Source organism: Juglans regia, chromosome 7 (genome assembly GCF_001411555.2).
Source record: "Juglans regia cultivar Chandler chromosome 7, Walnut 2.0, whole genome shotgun sequence".
NCBI classification, from domain to species: domain Eukaryota; kingdom Viridiplantae; phylum Streptophyta; class Magnoliopsida; order Fagales; family Juglandaceae; genus Juglans; species Juglans regia.
The window spans coordinates 13,742,972-13,760,253 of NC_049907.1; the positions used below are offsets into that span (position 1 = coordinate 13,742,972).

At 38.6% G+C, this 17,282-nt stretch overlaps 2 protein-coding genes across 2 annotated transcripts in view; both read left to right on the forward strand.

Moving 5' to 3' along the window:
• LOC108986414 (DNA topoisomerase 1-like) overlaps nt 1-16,772 on the forward strand; it is a 42,364-nt gene extending 25,592 nt beyond the window's left edge. Inside the window, exons 12-22 of the mRNA XM_035691791.1 lie at nt 569-628; nt 4,357-4,428; nt 4,782-4,889; nt 4,973-5,049; nt 6,422-6,505; nt 6,667-6,778; nt 6,899-6,988; nt 7,997-8,062; nt 8,148-8,243; nt 15,866-16,140; nt 16,538-16,772. Of these exons, the coding sequence (XP_035547684.1) occupies nt 569-628; nt 4,357-4,428; nt 4,782-4,889; nt 4,973-5,049; nt 6,422-6,505; nt 6,667-6,778; nt 6,899-6,988; nt 7,997-8,062; nt 8,148-8,243; nt 15,866-15,988 (888 nt within the window). The 3' untranslated portion in view covers nt 15,989-16,140; nt 16,538-16,772. The remainder of the gene's footprint in view (nt 1-568; nt 629-4,356; nt 4,429-4,781; nt 4,890-4,972; nt 5,050-6,421; nt 6,506-6,666; nt 6,779-6,898; nt 6,989-7,996; nt 8,063-8,147; nt 8,244-15,865; nt 16,141-16,537) is intronic.
• Nucleotides 12,513-15,404, forward strand: LOC118348994 (uncharacterized mitochondrial protein AtMg00810-like). The gene is made up of 2 exons (XM_035691792.1): nt 12,513-13,789; nt 13,885-15,404. Exons 1-2 carry the CDS (start codon nt 13,414-13,416, stop codon nt 13,989-13,991), a joined length of 483 nt encoding a protein of 160 aa, XP_035547685.1. The 5' UTR covers nt 12,513-13,413; the 3' UTR covers nt 13,992-15,404.
• Nucleotides 16,773-17,282: the final 510 nt, after the last annotated feature.

Consider the following 17,282-nt stretch of genomic DNA (forward strand, 5'->3'; position numbering starts at 1 on the left):
AGGTTTGTGCTAATCTCCTAAAATTGGAAAGGGCTTCCAATTTTCCAGATCTTAGCCATTGTCGATCTAATTACTTCCTTCCCTAATTTGCGGTCAGACCACAATTTACCCACCAAACACCTCTCCCATTTTTCTGCTACTGTCTCTAAGCTTATCGAGTCAATTTCAATAACCGAGTTTTCATCCTCGGTGAAACTAAGCTGGTCCCATTTCTTCTCCAAATCCTCCATCCCGTCCACCCTTAATCGCAGGATCGGACTAAGGGGAATCACTCCCTCAGGCTGTTCTAGGAACACTGAGACTGCCCACACCACCTATTATCTCTCGCAAAGAGAGCTTAGAGGAGCATATGATTATTACTTGAAAATTATTCTTGTCTGCTTTCATGACCTAGTGAAATTTTGGTGAGTCAGTGCAAAAATAAAAATAAAAATATATCTATTGGATATTCTTCATCAGCATTGATGTGTAATCTTTGATTTGTATATGTTCAAATTTGTGGAGAACGAACTTGTCTCATCTGTATTTTTCTCCATTGTTTTATCTTCTTATTTATCCTCGGCATCAGGACAGAAACTATGTGAATGTGAAAAGCCGTGTATTGCATCCAGAATTTCGTGGTCGCATGGTATGTTCTGGCCTTGCCACTAAATACTTAGATTTATTATCCTTTCAATGATCGTATGGGCATTGAAATACCACATTTTTGCTAGATCTGTCTAATTCTATTGCCATTTGTCTGTAAAGACTACTTTTACTGGGGGTTTCATTTCTGCTTATATAAGGGGCTATTTGGAACTGCAATATTTCAAGGATTTTATCTTTTTAGTTGTGTAGATGTGGGTCAGAAGTCAGTTTCTACAAAAACTATTAAAAACTTCCCTTCAGATTGGTCTTATCAGGATGCTTTCTAGTCATGGGTATTTAAAACTCTCAGGATTCTAATATGTTGAAGTTTCAAAATTCCTTCATTTTAGTTTTTCCTTTTCTTTTGCAAATTGGGTGTTTCTGAAATTGCTAAAAAGCATGGGATGATGGTGAGCTTCCAGTTTTTGTCAGACTTAAAATTTCCACTTTTTTTTTAATAAGTAAATGTATTATATATATCGAAAAGGAGTAACCAAGTACACTGAATGTATACAAGAAAACACCTTGCCCATATTAGAAACTCCTAATGACCCAAAAAGCTCGTGAAAAACAACCCAAAATACACCAACCCTGACCCCAGTCCCTTGTTTCCCGTAGAACAAAATCTCTACCCAAGAATCCAACTAAAACTCTACTCGAAAACGCAACCCCAACCCCTTATTTTCCGTAGAACTAAAACTTCACAATGTCCTCCCTTTAGACTTTCCTCTAGTTGAGTTATCACCATTAGCGTTGTAGTTGATTGCCCAAGAAAGACACTATAAATCCTTGCTTTTCTTGAAACTTGATTTGGTTTCAAGCGCGTGACGTGCCTCAATCGCAGTGATTAGTTCTTTAAATTGGTCTTCACATCCTCTATGTGAAATTTCCACGAACTGCTGAATCTCGTTAACTTTAGGTAGACTTCAATCTGCTATTGGAGGAAAAGAGATCAAGGGAGCAACATTATCCCTAGACACAGTATCTAACTGCATTCCCGGCTTTGGACATTCCCTTATATGAGGCACCAACGCCAGACCCATTGGTTCTCCAGCAACTCCATTGGTTCTCTCCAATGGTTTTAGGGTCCCCATTAGAGATTCTGGGGTGACAGCGAGTCCCTTCACCTCTGGGGTGGTAGTGGATTCTACAACTCCTTCAGCCCTCGGCGGTACACCATTCTCCTTCAACTCCGACGAGGGAGCCATAGTTTCTTCGGGGACCAAAGGTGTAATATCGACTATCAGTCTATCCTATGCGACGAGGCGAATGACATTCCATTATTGATGTCTCAACGCCGATACCGGATGTAGACCCCACTTCAAATAACCCAGATTTCCTTTTGACCCGTCATATTCTCCTAGACCTGGTTATAGGGACATGGCCAAATCCGATTTTCCGTTTTCCTTTATCAGAGTTTAAATCGGCCCTATCTTGTTTCTTACAACCTTGTTGCCTCCAGTTGAAAGCAAGTCTATTTTCGTAAACAAGCAAGCTATCGCTTCCTTCAACTCGACCAATTGGGTTTCCATCTCCTTTAAAGAATTGTGCATATCGACAAGCTGGTCCTGAGGCGTGATTTGCGGGCCCCCCCTCACTTTGAACCCTCGAGGCATGATCCATCTTCAGAGCTGCCGCATAGGATCGCCTCGACATCGAGGATGTACTTGGGTCTTTCACCTCCAAGTTCACCCTCTCTTCCATGCCACCTACATGTCCGCTACAGCCCCCCTATCTTTGAGTTGGATGCGACTCTCTGATAGGGCCATGTCCTACAACACCTCGTTGTCCTTCCAAGCCATCACTCCCAAATTGACACACACGGGACTGATCCACAGGATTGATCTTGTAGAGGGAAAAATCACGAAGCACCTCCCCCATCCTTCTCCAACCACTGCTCCCCTCCTTGGGAATGAAAATAAAATTCCTCCTCCCACCACCTCCATACTCATCTACCGCCATGTAACGTCCTCGAGCATTCGAGCAGCGATGCCCAGTGAAACTGCATCTACCTTCTCGGACAATGGAGAAAAAATCCTATTTCTCATCCTTTGTGCACCCATCCATGGCCTTGGCCAGCCACTGTATTGTTGTTGAGCCCAGAACCAATTTTGATATTAATTTCGACTCCTTTCAATAATGGCCAACATGCTCCCCTCCTTCACCAGTGTGAAGGATTTAGATTCTATCATCAACTCCATAGAAGAACCCATACTGAGCCCGACAGCCCCAAAACCCAGTTGTGAAAATCATAAACCTGCTCAACAACCAATTGTCATCTCAAGGATCAAAGGAGATCAGAAACCAGATCTAAGGACCACTGAACTGTCTTCTCTGAGAAAGACCAAATCGCCGGCTGAAGGGAATGGAAAGATGCGGCTGTTGGGCTGTTACTGTAGCCCTCTAGAAAATACAAATCTTTTTGAGTCAGCAGCACGGCCACCGGAGCACTCTAGAAGATGGCACAAAAGGACCTAGCAAAAGTCCTGTTTGCCGATGGAAAGACCGGCGCCAGATGGCCCTCAGCGAGGTCGCAGGGGCCCATCGGCCTTGTCTGTGGAGGTGTTGAGGGTGCACTCACCGGCAAGTGTAGGTGGAAGGCAGATGACACCTCCAACAAGGAGATCTCGCAAAAAGAAACAATTCGCCGGAGAGGACCGATGTCGGGCGGCCCTCAGCGAGGACGCTGGGGATCGTCGGCCTCGTCTGTGGTGGAGGTGAGGTGCCACTCTCCGGTCGATGATGGGTAGTGGGTGGCGGCTGGATGGGTATATTAGGGTTTACACTCTCACATGTAAGGTCAATGAGAGAGGGAAACTATTGCCATGTAATTGTTATCATCTCCACTTTTGAAAAGATAAAAATTTGTTGGGCTTGAAGGTTAGAAAATAACTAACAAATCCCTTCAGAAGAAAATTTCTCACGAAAAGACTAGGTATTGTCTAAAAGTATGAAAGTTGTCCCTATAACCAATTAGGAACATCTAATTCCTTCCTTATAAAACTTTTTTGACCAGTAATTCCTCTCACCAAAGCCTTGAAGATTGGTTGGTCTGGTTCCATGGTAAAATCTTCCTCATGGTTTTTAATTTTAAATCTTTTACTCTCTTTGCTTTCAATCAATCTTGATCAATCGGTTCTTCCATCAATAATTTACTAAAAAATGCCATGTCAGCTATGACTAGATGCCACGTGTTGTGTAGAAAATAAAAAATAAAATAAAAAATCATTTAGAAAAAAAGGTGGACTTCATGGGTTGTGCTACTCAGGCATGACCTGGGACCTGGGTCATACCCATGTTGCTGCTGTGCCATGCCACTGCCTGGGATGAGAGGACGTATACAAGAGAAGACAATTAAGGCTTAGAGATGGATACAAGGAAATCATGAAAACCGATTCCATTGAAATCTGTAGCTATAGCTCAGAGAAACAATGTCTTAAAAACGAAATTTTAAAGTTCATTAAGAGAATATCCCTGATCTTCAAAGCTTTGGCAATTCCTTTCCAACCAATGCACACAATAGACATATAGATGCCGTCTTCCATGCTGCTGCAATTTGGAAACTACCATAGAAACATCTACAGTTGTCCAGGAGATCAATTCCTTTCCATTCATGCCTTGTTATTGATTAACAGTTCCTATTTATATCATGCTTAAAGTTGTATTTCTGGAATGCTATTGAAATATTTGTCTTCCTCTTCTATAATCTGCTTTTGTTTGATTATCTAGGTGTCGGCATTTCTTTGTCACCATTTTTCAGAGGTCACAGACTACAGTTTCACTGCCGACATGGAGACTGAGGTAACATAGTTACACTTTTTTGTTGCATACTTTGCTCTGGTTGTAATTAGCTAGTGTTTCTTTGTGAAATTTTCAACGTACCATCCTCCTTTGCGTAGCGTTATGATTTATACATTTAGTTATATGATGACTCACTGTACTTTATCTCTATTTTTTTATAGGTAAAATAATATTTTATTAAAGAAACATGCATAGTCCAAGTTCACAGGAGTATACAAAGGAAACACCTAGTTAAACATTAGGAACTAGAAAAAGCTAACCTTACCTTATCTCTTATCACATAATTGATTCAGAATTGGATAGCTTTTCAGCCCTTTTTTTTCTATTATTGATTTCTTTAACTCTTGCGCCAGCTTGATAATGTTTCTGCTGGATTAACTGAATGGAAAGGCCTTCTCAGAGATTATTGGACAAGATTCAGCTCATATTGTGATCGTGCTAATAGCATCCATATTCACCAGGTTGGCTTTCTTTCGTTGAAGGTTCGAGTGTGCCATCCCCATGGCAGGAACTTTCAATTACTATTGCTTAAAAATATTTTCAGGTGGAGAAAATGTTGGAGAAAAAGTTCGGGGCTTCCTTATTCGATTCTCTCCCAGATAAAAGCAGAACATGCCCAAGGTATGTATATGGCACATGCTTCCATTTCTGTGTTCTGTGGGAACCGAAAAATGTACATAATTATGAAAAGGAACAGTGACTTCTGTCTGAAGTGGTAATATTTATTGGCTTTTTAATGGTGAATATCGTGCATGTATGGGATTGGATCCATGACCTCAAATTCAACCTTCTGTTTATGGGGAAGGTGATGAAGATGATGCCATTTGCTTTACTGTTAAAAATGATTAATTTGACATTTGTGCTCGGATGCTTCAGATTTCAGAGGAAAATAATTTGTTTACTTTTTATCCCTCTTCCATCAGATTATATGCTCCATTGATTTGATTAATTCCTTGCATCTGTGTGTCAAGCCTTGAGCATATCACTAATTTTTTTTTTTAGCAGTAAACAAATTTTTATTGATCAAAAGTGTAGGCAAGAGCCCAAGTATACAGGACATATACAAGAGCAACGCCTAAACGTGCTAGGTTAGTGATACAAGGAATTCATGGAAGGTCATGCCATGAAAAGCAGTTACAATCGACCAATGGAGTAAAAAATTGGAAAAAATAAGTTCTAAACTTATCCATTGACCGCACTTGGTCTTCAAAGCTTCTTTCATTCATCTCCCTCCAAATGCACCGCAATAGACATATTTGTACTATCTTCCATATTGATGCAATTTGAGAGTTGTCCCGAATGCCTCTCCAAGAAGCTAGGAGGTCGCTTGCCCTTCTCGGCATCACCCAAGCTAATCCCAATTGAGCAAAAACTTTCATTCCACAAAGTCATGATAATCTCCCAATGAAGTAGTAACATAAAAAAATCCTGATTTTCTGCTTTAAGAGGCTTTTGAAAATAATTGAGATTTCTAGATATGCACATACACTAGCCCCCTAAAAAAAAAGGCACACCATGCACTCAACTTCCTATTTTACACCCGAACGACGTTTCTTTGTGGTATACTTGGATTAAATGTTATCGTCCCACATCTTTCAAGCAAAATACAGGATATACTGTTGTTCATACAGTTATTTAATTATAAAATACTTCAATAGAATTTTAATTTTAAGCACTCAATTTATGGACAAATTGATATTGGTGAGCATGATGGGCATGGAAAGGAGACAAACCAGTGATGAGCTTGCCAAATTATGTATTCCACAGTTTCTAAATAATGATGTGGAGTAATTGCAAATTCCACCACAGATGCAACACTTGGAAATTGTTCTGATGTAATTAAATATGATTTCATTTCTTGTTTTTGTGGAGTTATTGCAGTTCTTAGCTCTAATATGATGCTTTAATATTTTGTTTTAAAATTTCCCTACACGTTTTTTATTTCTTCACTCTTCAATGGTCTTACAGTAATCTTTGTCTGGACATGTCTCAGTTGTATGGAGGGCACTTTGATTTTCAAAGTAAGCAGATATGGTGCTGGATATTTTATTGGTTGTGATCAACACCCAAAGTGCAAGTGAGTACGAAACTGCATGATAACAGCTTAATTTCTGTGTTATATGCCTAAAAGTTCTTCATACATGTTCTACTGAAATCCGTGCTAGTGATAAAGATTGTCAATAGTGACGAAAAACTCCTTATTGATTACCTGTTATTTGTTCTGGTTGCTGTGAATAGATATATTGCCAAGACATTATATGGTGATGATGATGAAGAAGAAGTTGCTCCTCAAAAGGACAACATAGAGGAGCCAAAAGTGCTGGGTATTAATCCTGGTTCCACCGAAAAGGTTTGGATTGAATTTTGTTCTTTGAATAACTTGTTTTATGTTATCAGTGGAGTTTGATTTGTTTTGATGCAATTGTTATATTTATTGTACATGTCAAGCGCAAATGTTTTATCCTTTCAGGTCCTTTTGAAGAATGGTCCATATGGATTCTATGTACAGCTTGGTGAAGACAGGAAGGGATACTCGCCTAAAAGAACCTCTGTTTCCCATGTATGTAACATCATTCTTGACGACCTTTTGGAACCGACTCCTGTCTTTTTGCAAGCTTTTGCATTGAAGTGGATCCTATTATATATATGCACATATCTTTGCATCTTTCATGTTTCAAGCAAATATCATAATTCATAATTCCCATTTGTTGTCTGTTGGCACGACCGTTCCTCTCTGGTCATGCTGTGTGGAATATAGTTTATCTTGTCAACAAATGAATTGTGTTTGTATCTGTCTTTTTTGCAAAATGATTATCACGGGGAATTAAAGTTCTGCATTTGTTTTTTACGAGGAATCCCATTAACCATGCAGATGCAGCATATCAACTGTAACCTATTACCTTTTACTTTTAAAAAAAACTTATTTACCATCAGGGTGCAACCTAGTGGTTAAAGGGTGAGCTTAGGATGAACTGTAGACTCATACATCTTGGGTTCGGTTCGTACTAATTATTGCCTACACTATTCTGGCGGTTGGGGTCATGTATCCAGGGTTTACTCCCTAAGGGTGTTCTGGAGGGTTCTTCCTTGGCAAGGTTACACATCCTGAAACAATAAATAAATAAATACAGCAACTTATCATTCTCTCCTGGGATTTCTTGCATGTTGTTTAATGGACATCACCTTTGTAGTCCATCTGCTTCCCAACTTTTTTGGTGGTCCATTACCCTTTCTAAAGCGGTATTTTTCACCAAATTCTAATTCAGGTCCCTTTCTTTCTGCTTCCATCCATATTCAGTCTTTTTTTTTCCTTTTCAGAGTTCTCTTATATGGATTGATTGTCAGCTCCCAGTTTGATTAAATTGTATCAACCATGGTAAAACTGAATGTTAATGGTCTTACTTAATTAGCTGTTTTTGTATGTTAGTGGTCATGCTTGAACATCTATTTACTTGTCATACCATTACCACTGTTTTGCCCTTTTTCTTCCTCAGTTTCTCCCATGCAAACGCTCTTATTGTGATACTTTTTATTGGGTTTATGTACTTTAAAAATCTGTTCTTTTCAGATAAAGGATGTGGAGTCTTTTACTATTGAAGATGCTCTTGAGTTGCTGCGCTACCCTGTGATATTGGTATGGTTGTCATTCTCTAAATTGAGTTTTCCTTCGTTTATTTCTTTATTTATTGCTGAGCTTATTCATTTCAACGTCTTCTTAGGGGAACCATCCAAAGGATGGCCAACCAGTGGTGTTAAGGCTTGCAAAGCTGGGATTTTCTATTAAACATCGAAGTTCAAATGCTCCAGTCCCCAAGGTATGCTTCTATTTGTTTTGCATTTTGCTCTAACATGGTGGTGATCGTCTAAAACAATTTTTTTAAGTTTAGTCGCTATGGTTTTTTTTTATAAGTTTAGTCGCTATGCAGTTCAAAGCTTTGTTATAAATTCATTTTGCAGTGTTTGAGATGTGATGATGTAAAGGCACTAAATGTTTAGATGGGAAATGTAAAAGGGGATCTAGCATGGAAAAATAATACTTCACCTAAAATGCGTCGAGGCATATAACACGTGATAAAGACGACAAAATTTTACATATTGTATCTAGAGAAGTTATTTATCAGATGGTTAAAAGCTAGAAATATTGTGCAAAATTTGTTTCTTAACTGACAAGTGGGCCATTATTTATCATATTTGTTTAGCTTATAACATAACCATTTCATTCGTAATTTCTAACTTGAGATTGGTTGGTCCTATGTGGGTTTGAATTTCATGATTGTACTTGGAAGTTACAAATTTTATTTTGATAAGTTGGAAGGTACAAACGGTATTGCTACCTGATTCATCAGGACCCTGTCATATCAGTGGTGGAACTCTTTGTTTGACTAGATACGTTAATATTTTACCCAGTAGAAGAAAAAAGAAGAAGTTATAAAGTATGGTTTGAATTTGATAAACATGCTTATGAGGCTTCCCGATGATGTACACACTTATGGTGTGGATTTGATAAAGATTCTGGTTAATTTATGGGTGACATGTGAGCCTCATTAGCAAAATTTATGGTTCAATCTCTTTAGCAGCGGTTAAATATGCTTTTCTAAATCCCTCTGTATGATGTTGATCAATCATCTTCTAAATGCATTTGGTGCCTTGAAATACATTTAAAGATATCAGAGCACATTTCGGATAGCGTTGTTTCTTGATGTTAACTAACTAGACAAACTTTGGTGTGAGTTATGGTCAAATGGGTATGGAGTATGATGCTATGGTATTCTGTCTGCAGTTTAATTGGTCCATTTGGCTTTTTCGCAGTTCTAGTGTGTTATAAGGGTTGATACCAAATTTTGTTTTTGCCAGTCTTATAAAAAAAAAAAGGTTCAGTAGCATATTTAACTTGTTGATGGATTGTGTTCTGAAATGTGTGTTGTTTTGATTATTTGTTTGTTTGCTTATGATAAGCTCGAAACTAGGACTGTTCATCCGAGCCGGGTTTTTTCCCAGCTTGGTCTCGGCCCGGAAAACCAGGTTCTGGCCCGAAACATACCCAGGCCGGTACCCACATGACTAAACCCAATTTCATCCGGTTCGGATACCGGATTTCAAACCCGAAACCCAGATTTAAAACTTGGTACCCGGGTTTTTTTAAAACCCCTATATCAAAACGACATAAGCTCAAAAGCCCGAAGGGCAAAGGGTTGAAACCCTTCAGATTCTCGAATGCACTATAATCACTCCTTCAAATCTCCCTCTTTCTCTCTCTGCAACTTGCACCGATGTCCTCTCTCTCTCACTCTCACTCTCATGCCGAAACCCTAGCCTCTGCCTTCATCACCTCCGTTGCTCCGTCGTCTCTCTCTCTCTCTCTCTCTCTCTCTCTCTCTCTCTCACGTCGTCAGGGTTCCATTCCCCGACTAGGTGAGGGAAATTTTGGTATTTTCTGTCGAAACCCTAGCCTTCCTCTGCCAAGTGCCGAAACCTTAATACTCGTAGATCTACGCTTAGATCTAAGACGTGGCTTTGAGTTGTTTTGCTTTTTTGTTCTAGATCTACTCTTAGATCTGATCTCATAATTTGCATTATATATTCTATTTATTTGTAGATTTTAGAATCCTTGATGTGCTCTAATATCTAGGTTATTTATTTATTTATTTATTTATTTTGGGTTGTTTGACTCGTGGAGATCTGGTATATGACTTTGATGTTCTTAGAAAATCAGTTTCTTGCATTATTTCGTGGAGATCTGCTTTTCAAACAAAAAACATAGTTTAAGAACATAATAATATGGGCTTTTTTTAGGGTTTTCGGTGCTAGCATTTTCTGGTTGAATAAAGTATCTACTTTACGTGGGTGCTTGTTCTGTTTTTTGAATTTACAAGTGTTGGATTGATATTTGGATCTTATGCTGGGTTTGCCCACACTTTTGGTTGGGGATTGCCATTAAAAACATCATATGTTTGATAAAATGGTAGTCTTTGTGTAAATAAAACAAATCATTTGAGATTAAGTAGACAACTATGCTTGTAAATAGATATATAAGGATACTAGCAGACAATGTATATCTAATGCGTTCCCTTTGCCAGCTAAGCATAGCAAGAAAGAAGGGTGTGGAGTGGCATGTGTTGGGGCTTCTCATACTTGACTTTCTTGCCTTATTGTTATTTGGCTTAATTTGTTTTGATGTTCATGTAGTGCTACTATCAATGCTACTATCAAACTTTATATGTAATAATGACCAGTGCTTAATGTCACTAAGATAAGATTTAATATCATTGTCTCTAACACTAACTATTATACGTAGACACAAAGCCAGGAATTCTGGAACTCGTAGACATGAAGCCAGGAAATAAGCCAGGAAATCTGGCACTATTATGTAAACATTTATCTATATAATAAGATACAATCCCTATGGAAAGGGTATTCAGACCAACTTTGACATGGTATCAGAGCCCCTCCTCTGATTTGGTCTTAATCACTGAGTGCAATTTTTTTTTTTGTTGTTCTTGAGAGAATTTTGTTACCAGTTTTCGCAAGATATTTTTTGCTCTTCATGCGAGTTGAAGCTGTCTGTAGTTGTTCTCGGTTGTGGGTTGCCGTTTTGGTGTCTATTGGCAATTTTTGGTGGTCATCGGCGTCGTTTGAGGGTGCCCACGTTGTGAATTTATTGTTCTGAGGCAGTCAACCATCTCTGTGGTGGTGTCCGTTTTGTTTTGTGGTGGTTAAGTGGTCATCGGTGGTGGTTTTCGGCATGTTTTGTGGTGAATAATCTGACGTCTTCTGAGCTGTTCTTGGTGCTGTGAAGGACACAAATCTTCCTCTATGGGCTTCTCGATGTGTTCTATCTGAATTGGGAGGCTGAGACAGTCCTGAGCTTGAGGCCTGGTGGCTGTTCTGTGACGGCTACAAGGTGGTTGGCGACTTCTGTTGGCGTTGGTATTGGGAGGTTGGTGCTGGTTGGCTGGTCCGTGTGATCTCGGCATCTTGGATCCTTGGTTTGCCGATTACTTTGTGCTTGGGAGTGAAGTGTTTCATGCCGAATTGATCTAGTGAAGTGATAGGTGGGCAGGTATTATTTGAGCCCTCTTACCATGTGATTGGGCCTAATCACTCTGTGTTCGTGGGCTTCTCTAACTTACATTACATGTTTGGGCCTCTCTTTCACTTCAAGTTGGAACTGATTTGATTTGGGATTGCTGTTATTTTTTTACTACTTGGGCTATTTTTTTTTTAGGCTTTAATCATGTCCATTGAAAATACTAATGTACGTTTTATTGCAAAGAATTTTTCACGGGGAAATTTCAATTTAAAATGTTCTTGAAAGGGAAAGAATTCTCAGATCATATTAATAGTTCTGCTAAAGTTCCCATTGATGAAAAGGACTTGCACAATAGGAGGTCAAGGATGCTAAGGTAGTCTCTTGGCTACTGGGGATGATTGAGCCCTATCTTGTGACCAATCTTTATTGTTTTATTGCGGCTCGGGCTATGTGGAACTATCTCTACCGTATTTATCACCAAGATCACAGTGCTAGGAAGTTTCAATTAGAGTTGGAAATTAGTAATTTCAGTCAAGGTAATTCGACCATTGAACAGTTTTACTCGGGTTTTATTAATCTCTAGAGCGAATATTCTGCAATTGTTCATACTAAGGTTACCCTGGTGGCACAATAGGCGCTTCAAGTGGTTCATGCTGAGAGTTAACGCGACCAATTTTTGATGAAATTGCGGCCTGAATTTGAACCTATCTGGTCTAGCCTATTGAAGTGTAATTCGGTTCCTTCTTTGGATATTTGTTTGGGAGAATTATTGTGTGAACAACTCTCCACTCAGATAAGTATGACTTCTGAATCTACTACGGTAGCCTATGCAACACAAGTGAGAGGGAGGAATAGGTTGCAGTGTTTTAACTACAAGCAGTTTGGTCACATTGCCCGCAATTGCCCTAAGAAAGTTTGCAACTATTGCAAGAAAGAAGGCCATATTATCAAAGATTGTAAAGTGCGGCCTCAGAATCACCAATCCCAAGCTTCTATTCAGCCCTTGTCTTCTTCTACGCCCTATACTGTAAGCCTTGAATCATCTGTTCTCACACCAGCAATGGTCCAATAGATGATTGTATCTGCTTTTTCAGCCTTGGGCCTGAAAGGTATGGGTACTAATTCAACTTCTTGGATTGTTGATTCGGATGCTTCTAATCATATGATTGGTAATTCGACTAGTCTTCATGGTGTTTGTAAGTATAGAGGCGCACAAAATATTCAGATTGCTGATGACAGTACACTTCCTATTACTGTTGTTGGTATTCATTTCACGATATCTTTGTCTTTCCTGGATTGTATACCAATTCGATTTCTATTGGACATTTGGTAGACAATAGTTGTGATGTTCATTTTTCTCGTGGTGGTTGTATTGTATCGGATCAGGTGTCGAGGACGGTGATCGCGAATGAGCCTAAAGTAGGTTGTTTATTTCCTTTACAATTTTCTATTCCTGATGTTTCTCTTGCTTGTACGACCATTGCCAATACTAATGAAGTCTGGCATAAGAAATTAGGTCATCCTAATACTGTTGTCTTGACTCATCTTATAAAACATGGTTTTTTGGACAACAAAGATTCTTTCTCTTCCTTTCTTGTATCTTTTGATTGTGCTACTTGTCATCTTGGTCAAAGTAAAACCTTACATTTTCCTGCGCATGGTAGTCGTGCTTCTAATTACTTTGAGATTGTGCACACTAACGTTTGGGGTGTGAGTCCTGTTATTTCTCATGTTTAGTATTGTTATTTTGTGATGTTTATCGATGATTATAGTCGATTCACCTAGATATATTTTATCCGTTCTAAAGCTTACGTGTTTTCTGTCTTTCAAAAAATTGTTGTGCTTGTCGAGACACAATTCAGTACTTGTATCCAAACTTTACCCTTCAACTCAAGGGGGAGTACATGTCTCACTCTTCAGACTTTTCAAACTTGTATGATTGAAGCAGGCTCCGCATGTATGGTTTGATAAATTTCGCTCTACCCTGCTTGCTTTTCATTTTACTTAAGAGTCAGTTTGATTCCTCTCTTTTTATTCGCAAGACTTCTGCAGGAATTGTATTGCTTCTGGTATATGTTGATGACATTGTGATCACTGGCTCTGATATTGAATTAATTCAGAAAGTACAACAGCATCTCAAGGCCTCTTTTCACATGAAAGATCTTGGTCCCCTGCAATACTTTCTTGGCCTTGAGGTGCAGATTACTTCGACTGGTACATTGTTACACCAGCACAAATACACGCAGGAGGTGATTTTATTGGCTGCTCTCCAATCGGGTAACTTTGTTCTTACTCCTTTGGAGGTAAATCTCAAGCTTCATCAGGAGGAAGGTGAGCTTCTCTCAGATCCATCATTGTATCGGCAGTTCGTTGGGAGTTTGGACTACCTAACGATTACTCGTCCTTACATTTCTTTTGCTATGCAGCAAGTCAGTCAATTTATCTAGACTCCCCGACATCTTCATTTAGTTGTTGTCCGACGTATCATCCGTTGTCTGAAGGGAACCTTTGCACGCGGGTTGTTCTTTCCTAAAGAATCTTCCATACAGTTGGCAGGGTATAGTAATGTTGATTGGGCTAGATGTGCGGATACTCTTCGTTCTATTACTGGGTGATGCATGTTCTTAGGCAATGCACTCATTTCTTGGAAGAGTAAGAAGCAAGATAGAGTTTCCAAGTCCTCCACTGAGTCTGAGTATCGTGCTATGTCTTTTGCTTGTTCTGAGATCACATGGCTTTCCTTAGCTTCATTCCACTCCTCTCCATGCTAATAATACCAGTGCTATCGAGATTGCTGCTAATCCTGTTTTCTATGAGCGCACGAAACACATCGAAGTTGATTGTTATTCCATCCGTGAAGCCTTTGACAAACATGTGATTACTCTTCCTCACATTTCAACCACACTTCAAACGGCCGACATTTTCACTAAAGCTCTTCCTAGGCATCGACATAAGTTCTTGATTAACAAATTGATGCTTCTAGATTTTCCAGCATCAATTTGAGGGGGGATGTCACTAAGATAGGATTTCATATCATTATCTCTAACACTTAGTTGTACATTATCTCATGCCACCCACTAACTATTGTAAATAGACAAACCGAGGAAATTTGTAGACACAAAGCCAGGAATTCTGTCACTCACTTGTAGACATGAAGCTAGGAAATAAGCCAGGAAATTTGGCACGATTATGTAAACATTTATCTATATAATATGATACAATCCCTATGGAAAAGGTATTCAGAACAACTTTGACACTTAACATACTTCTTCCAATATGATCTTATTCTATCCTCAAGATAGTTTCTACTGAAAATCTTCGATTACTTATCCAAAAAAAAAAAGTGAGTGTAATTCAAAAAGTGAAATCAACCTTTTCTTCTGATGCTTAAAAAAGTTGATGCAATATGCAAAAAGGAAGTGTAAATCTAGTGTTGTTGCTAATTTAAAAATAACTGGTAACATGCCTAGAATCAATATCACTTCTACCAACTGAAAACCAATTGGTTGTCATGAAGCTCCCAATTAAATGTCACCATGCATTGACCAGGTGATTTTTGAGGTATGCATGCATGTCTAGGCCGATTGATTTGCTACAAACAGGGGTCTGTTTGGTTCTATCCCTCCACAAGTCATTAATTAGTTGATTGCTAGCTGCATTCTAGAAGGATTAATTATACATCATGCCTAATCTCTCTGGGAGTCTTTTCTAAGTGGATTGAGATAGAGTTTGTGGGATGTTGTGGGGTTACAAGCTATTTATTTAACTGATATCCATGTCTTTTGCTTTATATATATTAATGTGCGAGGGGATGTTGTGGCATGCCTCTGGTTTCTAGAAGCTCGATATGTTTTGGAATTGTAATAGAAGCTCGACGTGCAAAGGGAGCAGTGAAGGAGATCTGGCACCAAGTATTCCAGAAGCTCTTCCTGATTAAACTAATGATCAATCATGGCTTGTAATTTTGTGTTTTGTAATATAATATATAAAATATCAAATAATGCAATATGTAGTGGTGAGTTGCATTATATGTTGCATGCATTTTATATGATAAATATTGAATTTCATCTTTTTAGATGCATTTAGTTAAAAAGATAATTAGTTGTTTTATATATAAAAAATATGCTTTTCAAGGGTCATAATCGGGTATACCTGGTCCGGAACTCGGCCCGGGTTTGAAATCCGGGTTCCAGGCTGAGTATACCCGATCCGAAACCCGGATCAACAGTCCTACCCGAAACTAATAACTTTACGTAAGTGCTTCCAATGTATGTGTGAGCTTCTTGTACTACCATTTCCTCATGTTCTTTAGCGATGTCTTTGCAAAACTTGGCTCTATTAACTTCAAGTGATTATCACTTACCATGGTTAATTTTAAAATATGGATTTGTGTTCTGAAATGTGCAGAATGTGAAGCCAAAAGAAATCACCCTCGAGAAAGCATTAAAGCTCTTGTCGAGTAAAGATGTTAGACGATGTGGCCGACCTAAGAACAAACCAAAGGTTGAAGAAGCTGCACGGGCCATGTAGCCTTGGCAAATAGTAGAAGAGTACAAGTTCTTTGCAGACTATTAACTCATGAATACTAAATAGTGGCAAATTGTCCACTCTGCAACAATATTTGATCAATGCTGGAGCATCAATTTCCATCACCTGGAGACTCTTTTGTGCATCAAGAAGAGGTGCGCACACAAACTGTGATAGTAATTAGTCTTTTTGTAATTCTTGTTGTATGATCATGTACAATTGTTGTAGATTCTTTTGGGATCATGTATATGTTGATCCCACTTCATCATTATGTCAAAATGATGATGTCGGTTGAGATATGCAACTAGCATTTATTCGGAATATGGGGAAGAGCTTTTGTCTGATCCCCGGAGTTTTGATGTCTTTATAATCTGTTTTTTTCTCTCTATAGAAGCATATATTCCTTGTTCCTAGAATATATATGAAAGCTCTTTAACTTTACAAACAACCCAAATGATATTGGTGATTGAGTATTCAACAGCTATTGAAGCTTTTAATAAGTCCTGTTCTTATGGAAATCTTATTCTCTCCTTTTTCTTTATGGTTAATTAGAAGATGCAGAATATGCAAACGTTCGTGAATCTTTCAGGTGAAATCATTTTGCATGCAATATTGTCTGCTTGGAGAACGGCACCAACGAACAGGGTTTTGTTTGTCGTATTCATTTATTTAAGCCCCTTGTCCCCTCACAGTAATAATGTTGAAGAATAGTGTCTGGTTTTATTCAAGTTTAATAACATTCCTTTAAAGTTTTTAATATTTTAATGATGTATTTTGTGGTATGAAATTGATCTCTTTGTTTGCTTCTGTTTTATTACGCCAACCCTCTGCCGTCTTTTTCACTAGCTATGAACGCTAGTTCTTGCTTTCAAAGCTGAAGATTTCAGTGAATTATTACCTCTTGCTATGGTAGTACCATCCAATAATGGATTGCATAAAAATACTACCTTTATGACGTTGTTTCCTCTTTGGTTTTCTAAGATACAGAGGTGCGGGCTAATTTTACCGTAAATATATCTAACATATTACACTTAGTCACATCGATTTATCAGCTTTATTTAATAAAAGTACAATGAATTTGATCTACTAAAACAAATCACATTGTGAGCTTATTTTTGTGAGATGCCTTTGTAAATCAAATATTTTTCTATAGCAAAATGAGTTCTACACTGTTCTTACACCACACATGCAGGTGTGATAAGGATGATTAGGGGTGTGCAAAATTTCGAAAATTCCGACTTCCGCTCCGACTCCGAGTCCGACTCCGATTTCGTCGGAGTCGGAGTCGGAGCTCCAA

Excerpts from the sequence above, each read along its gene's own strand:
- LOC118348994 (XM_035691792.1), top strand. The coding sequence starts at position 13,414 with ATGTATGGTTTGATAAATTTCGCTCTACCCTGCTTGCTTTTCATTTTA. Across the intron at positions 13,790-13,884 it reads CAAGCTTCATCAGGAGGAAG|CAAGTCAGTCAATTTATCTA; the intron begins GTGAGCTTCTCT and ends TTTGCTATGCAG.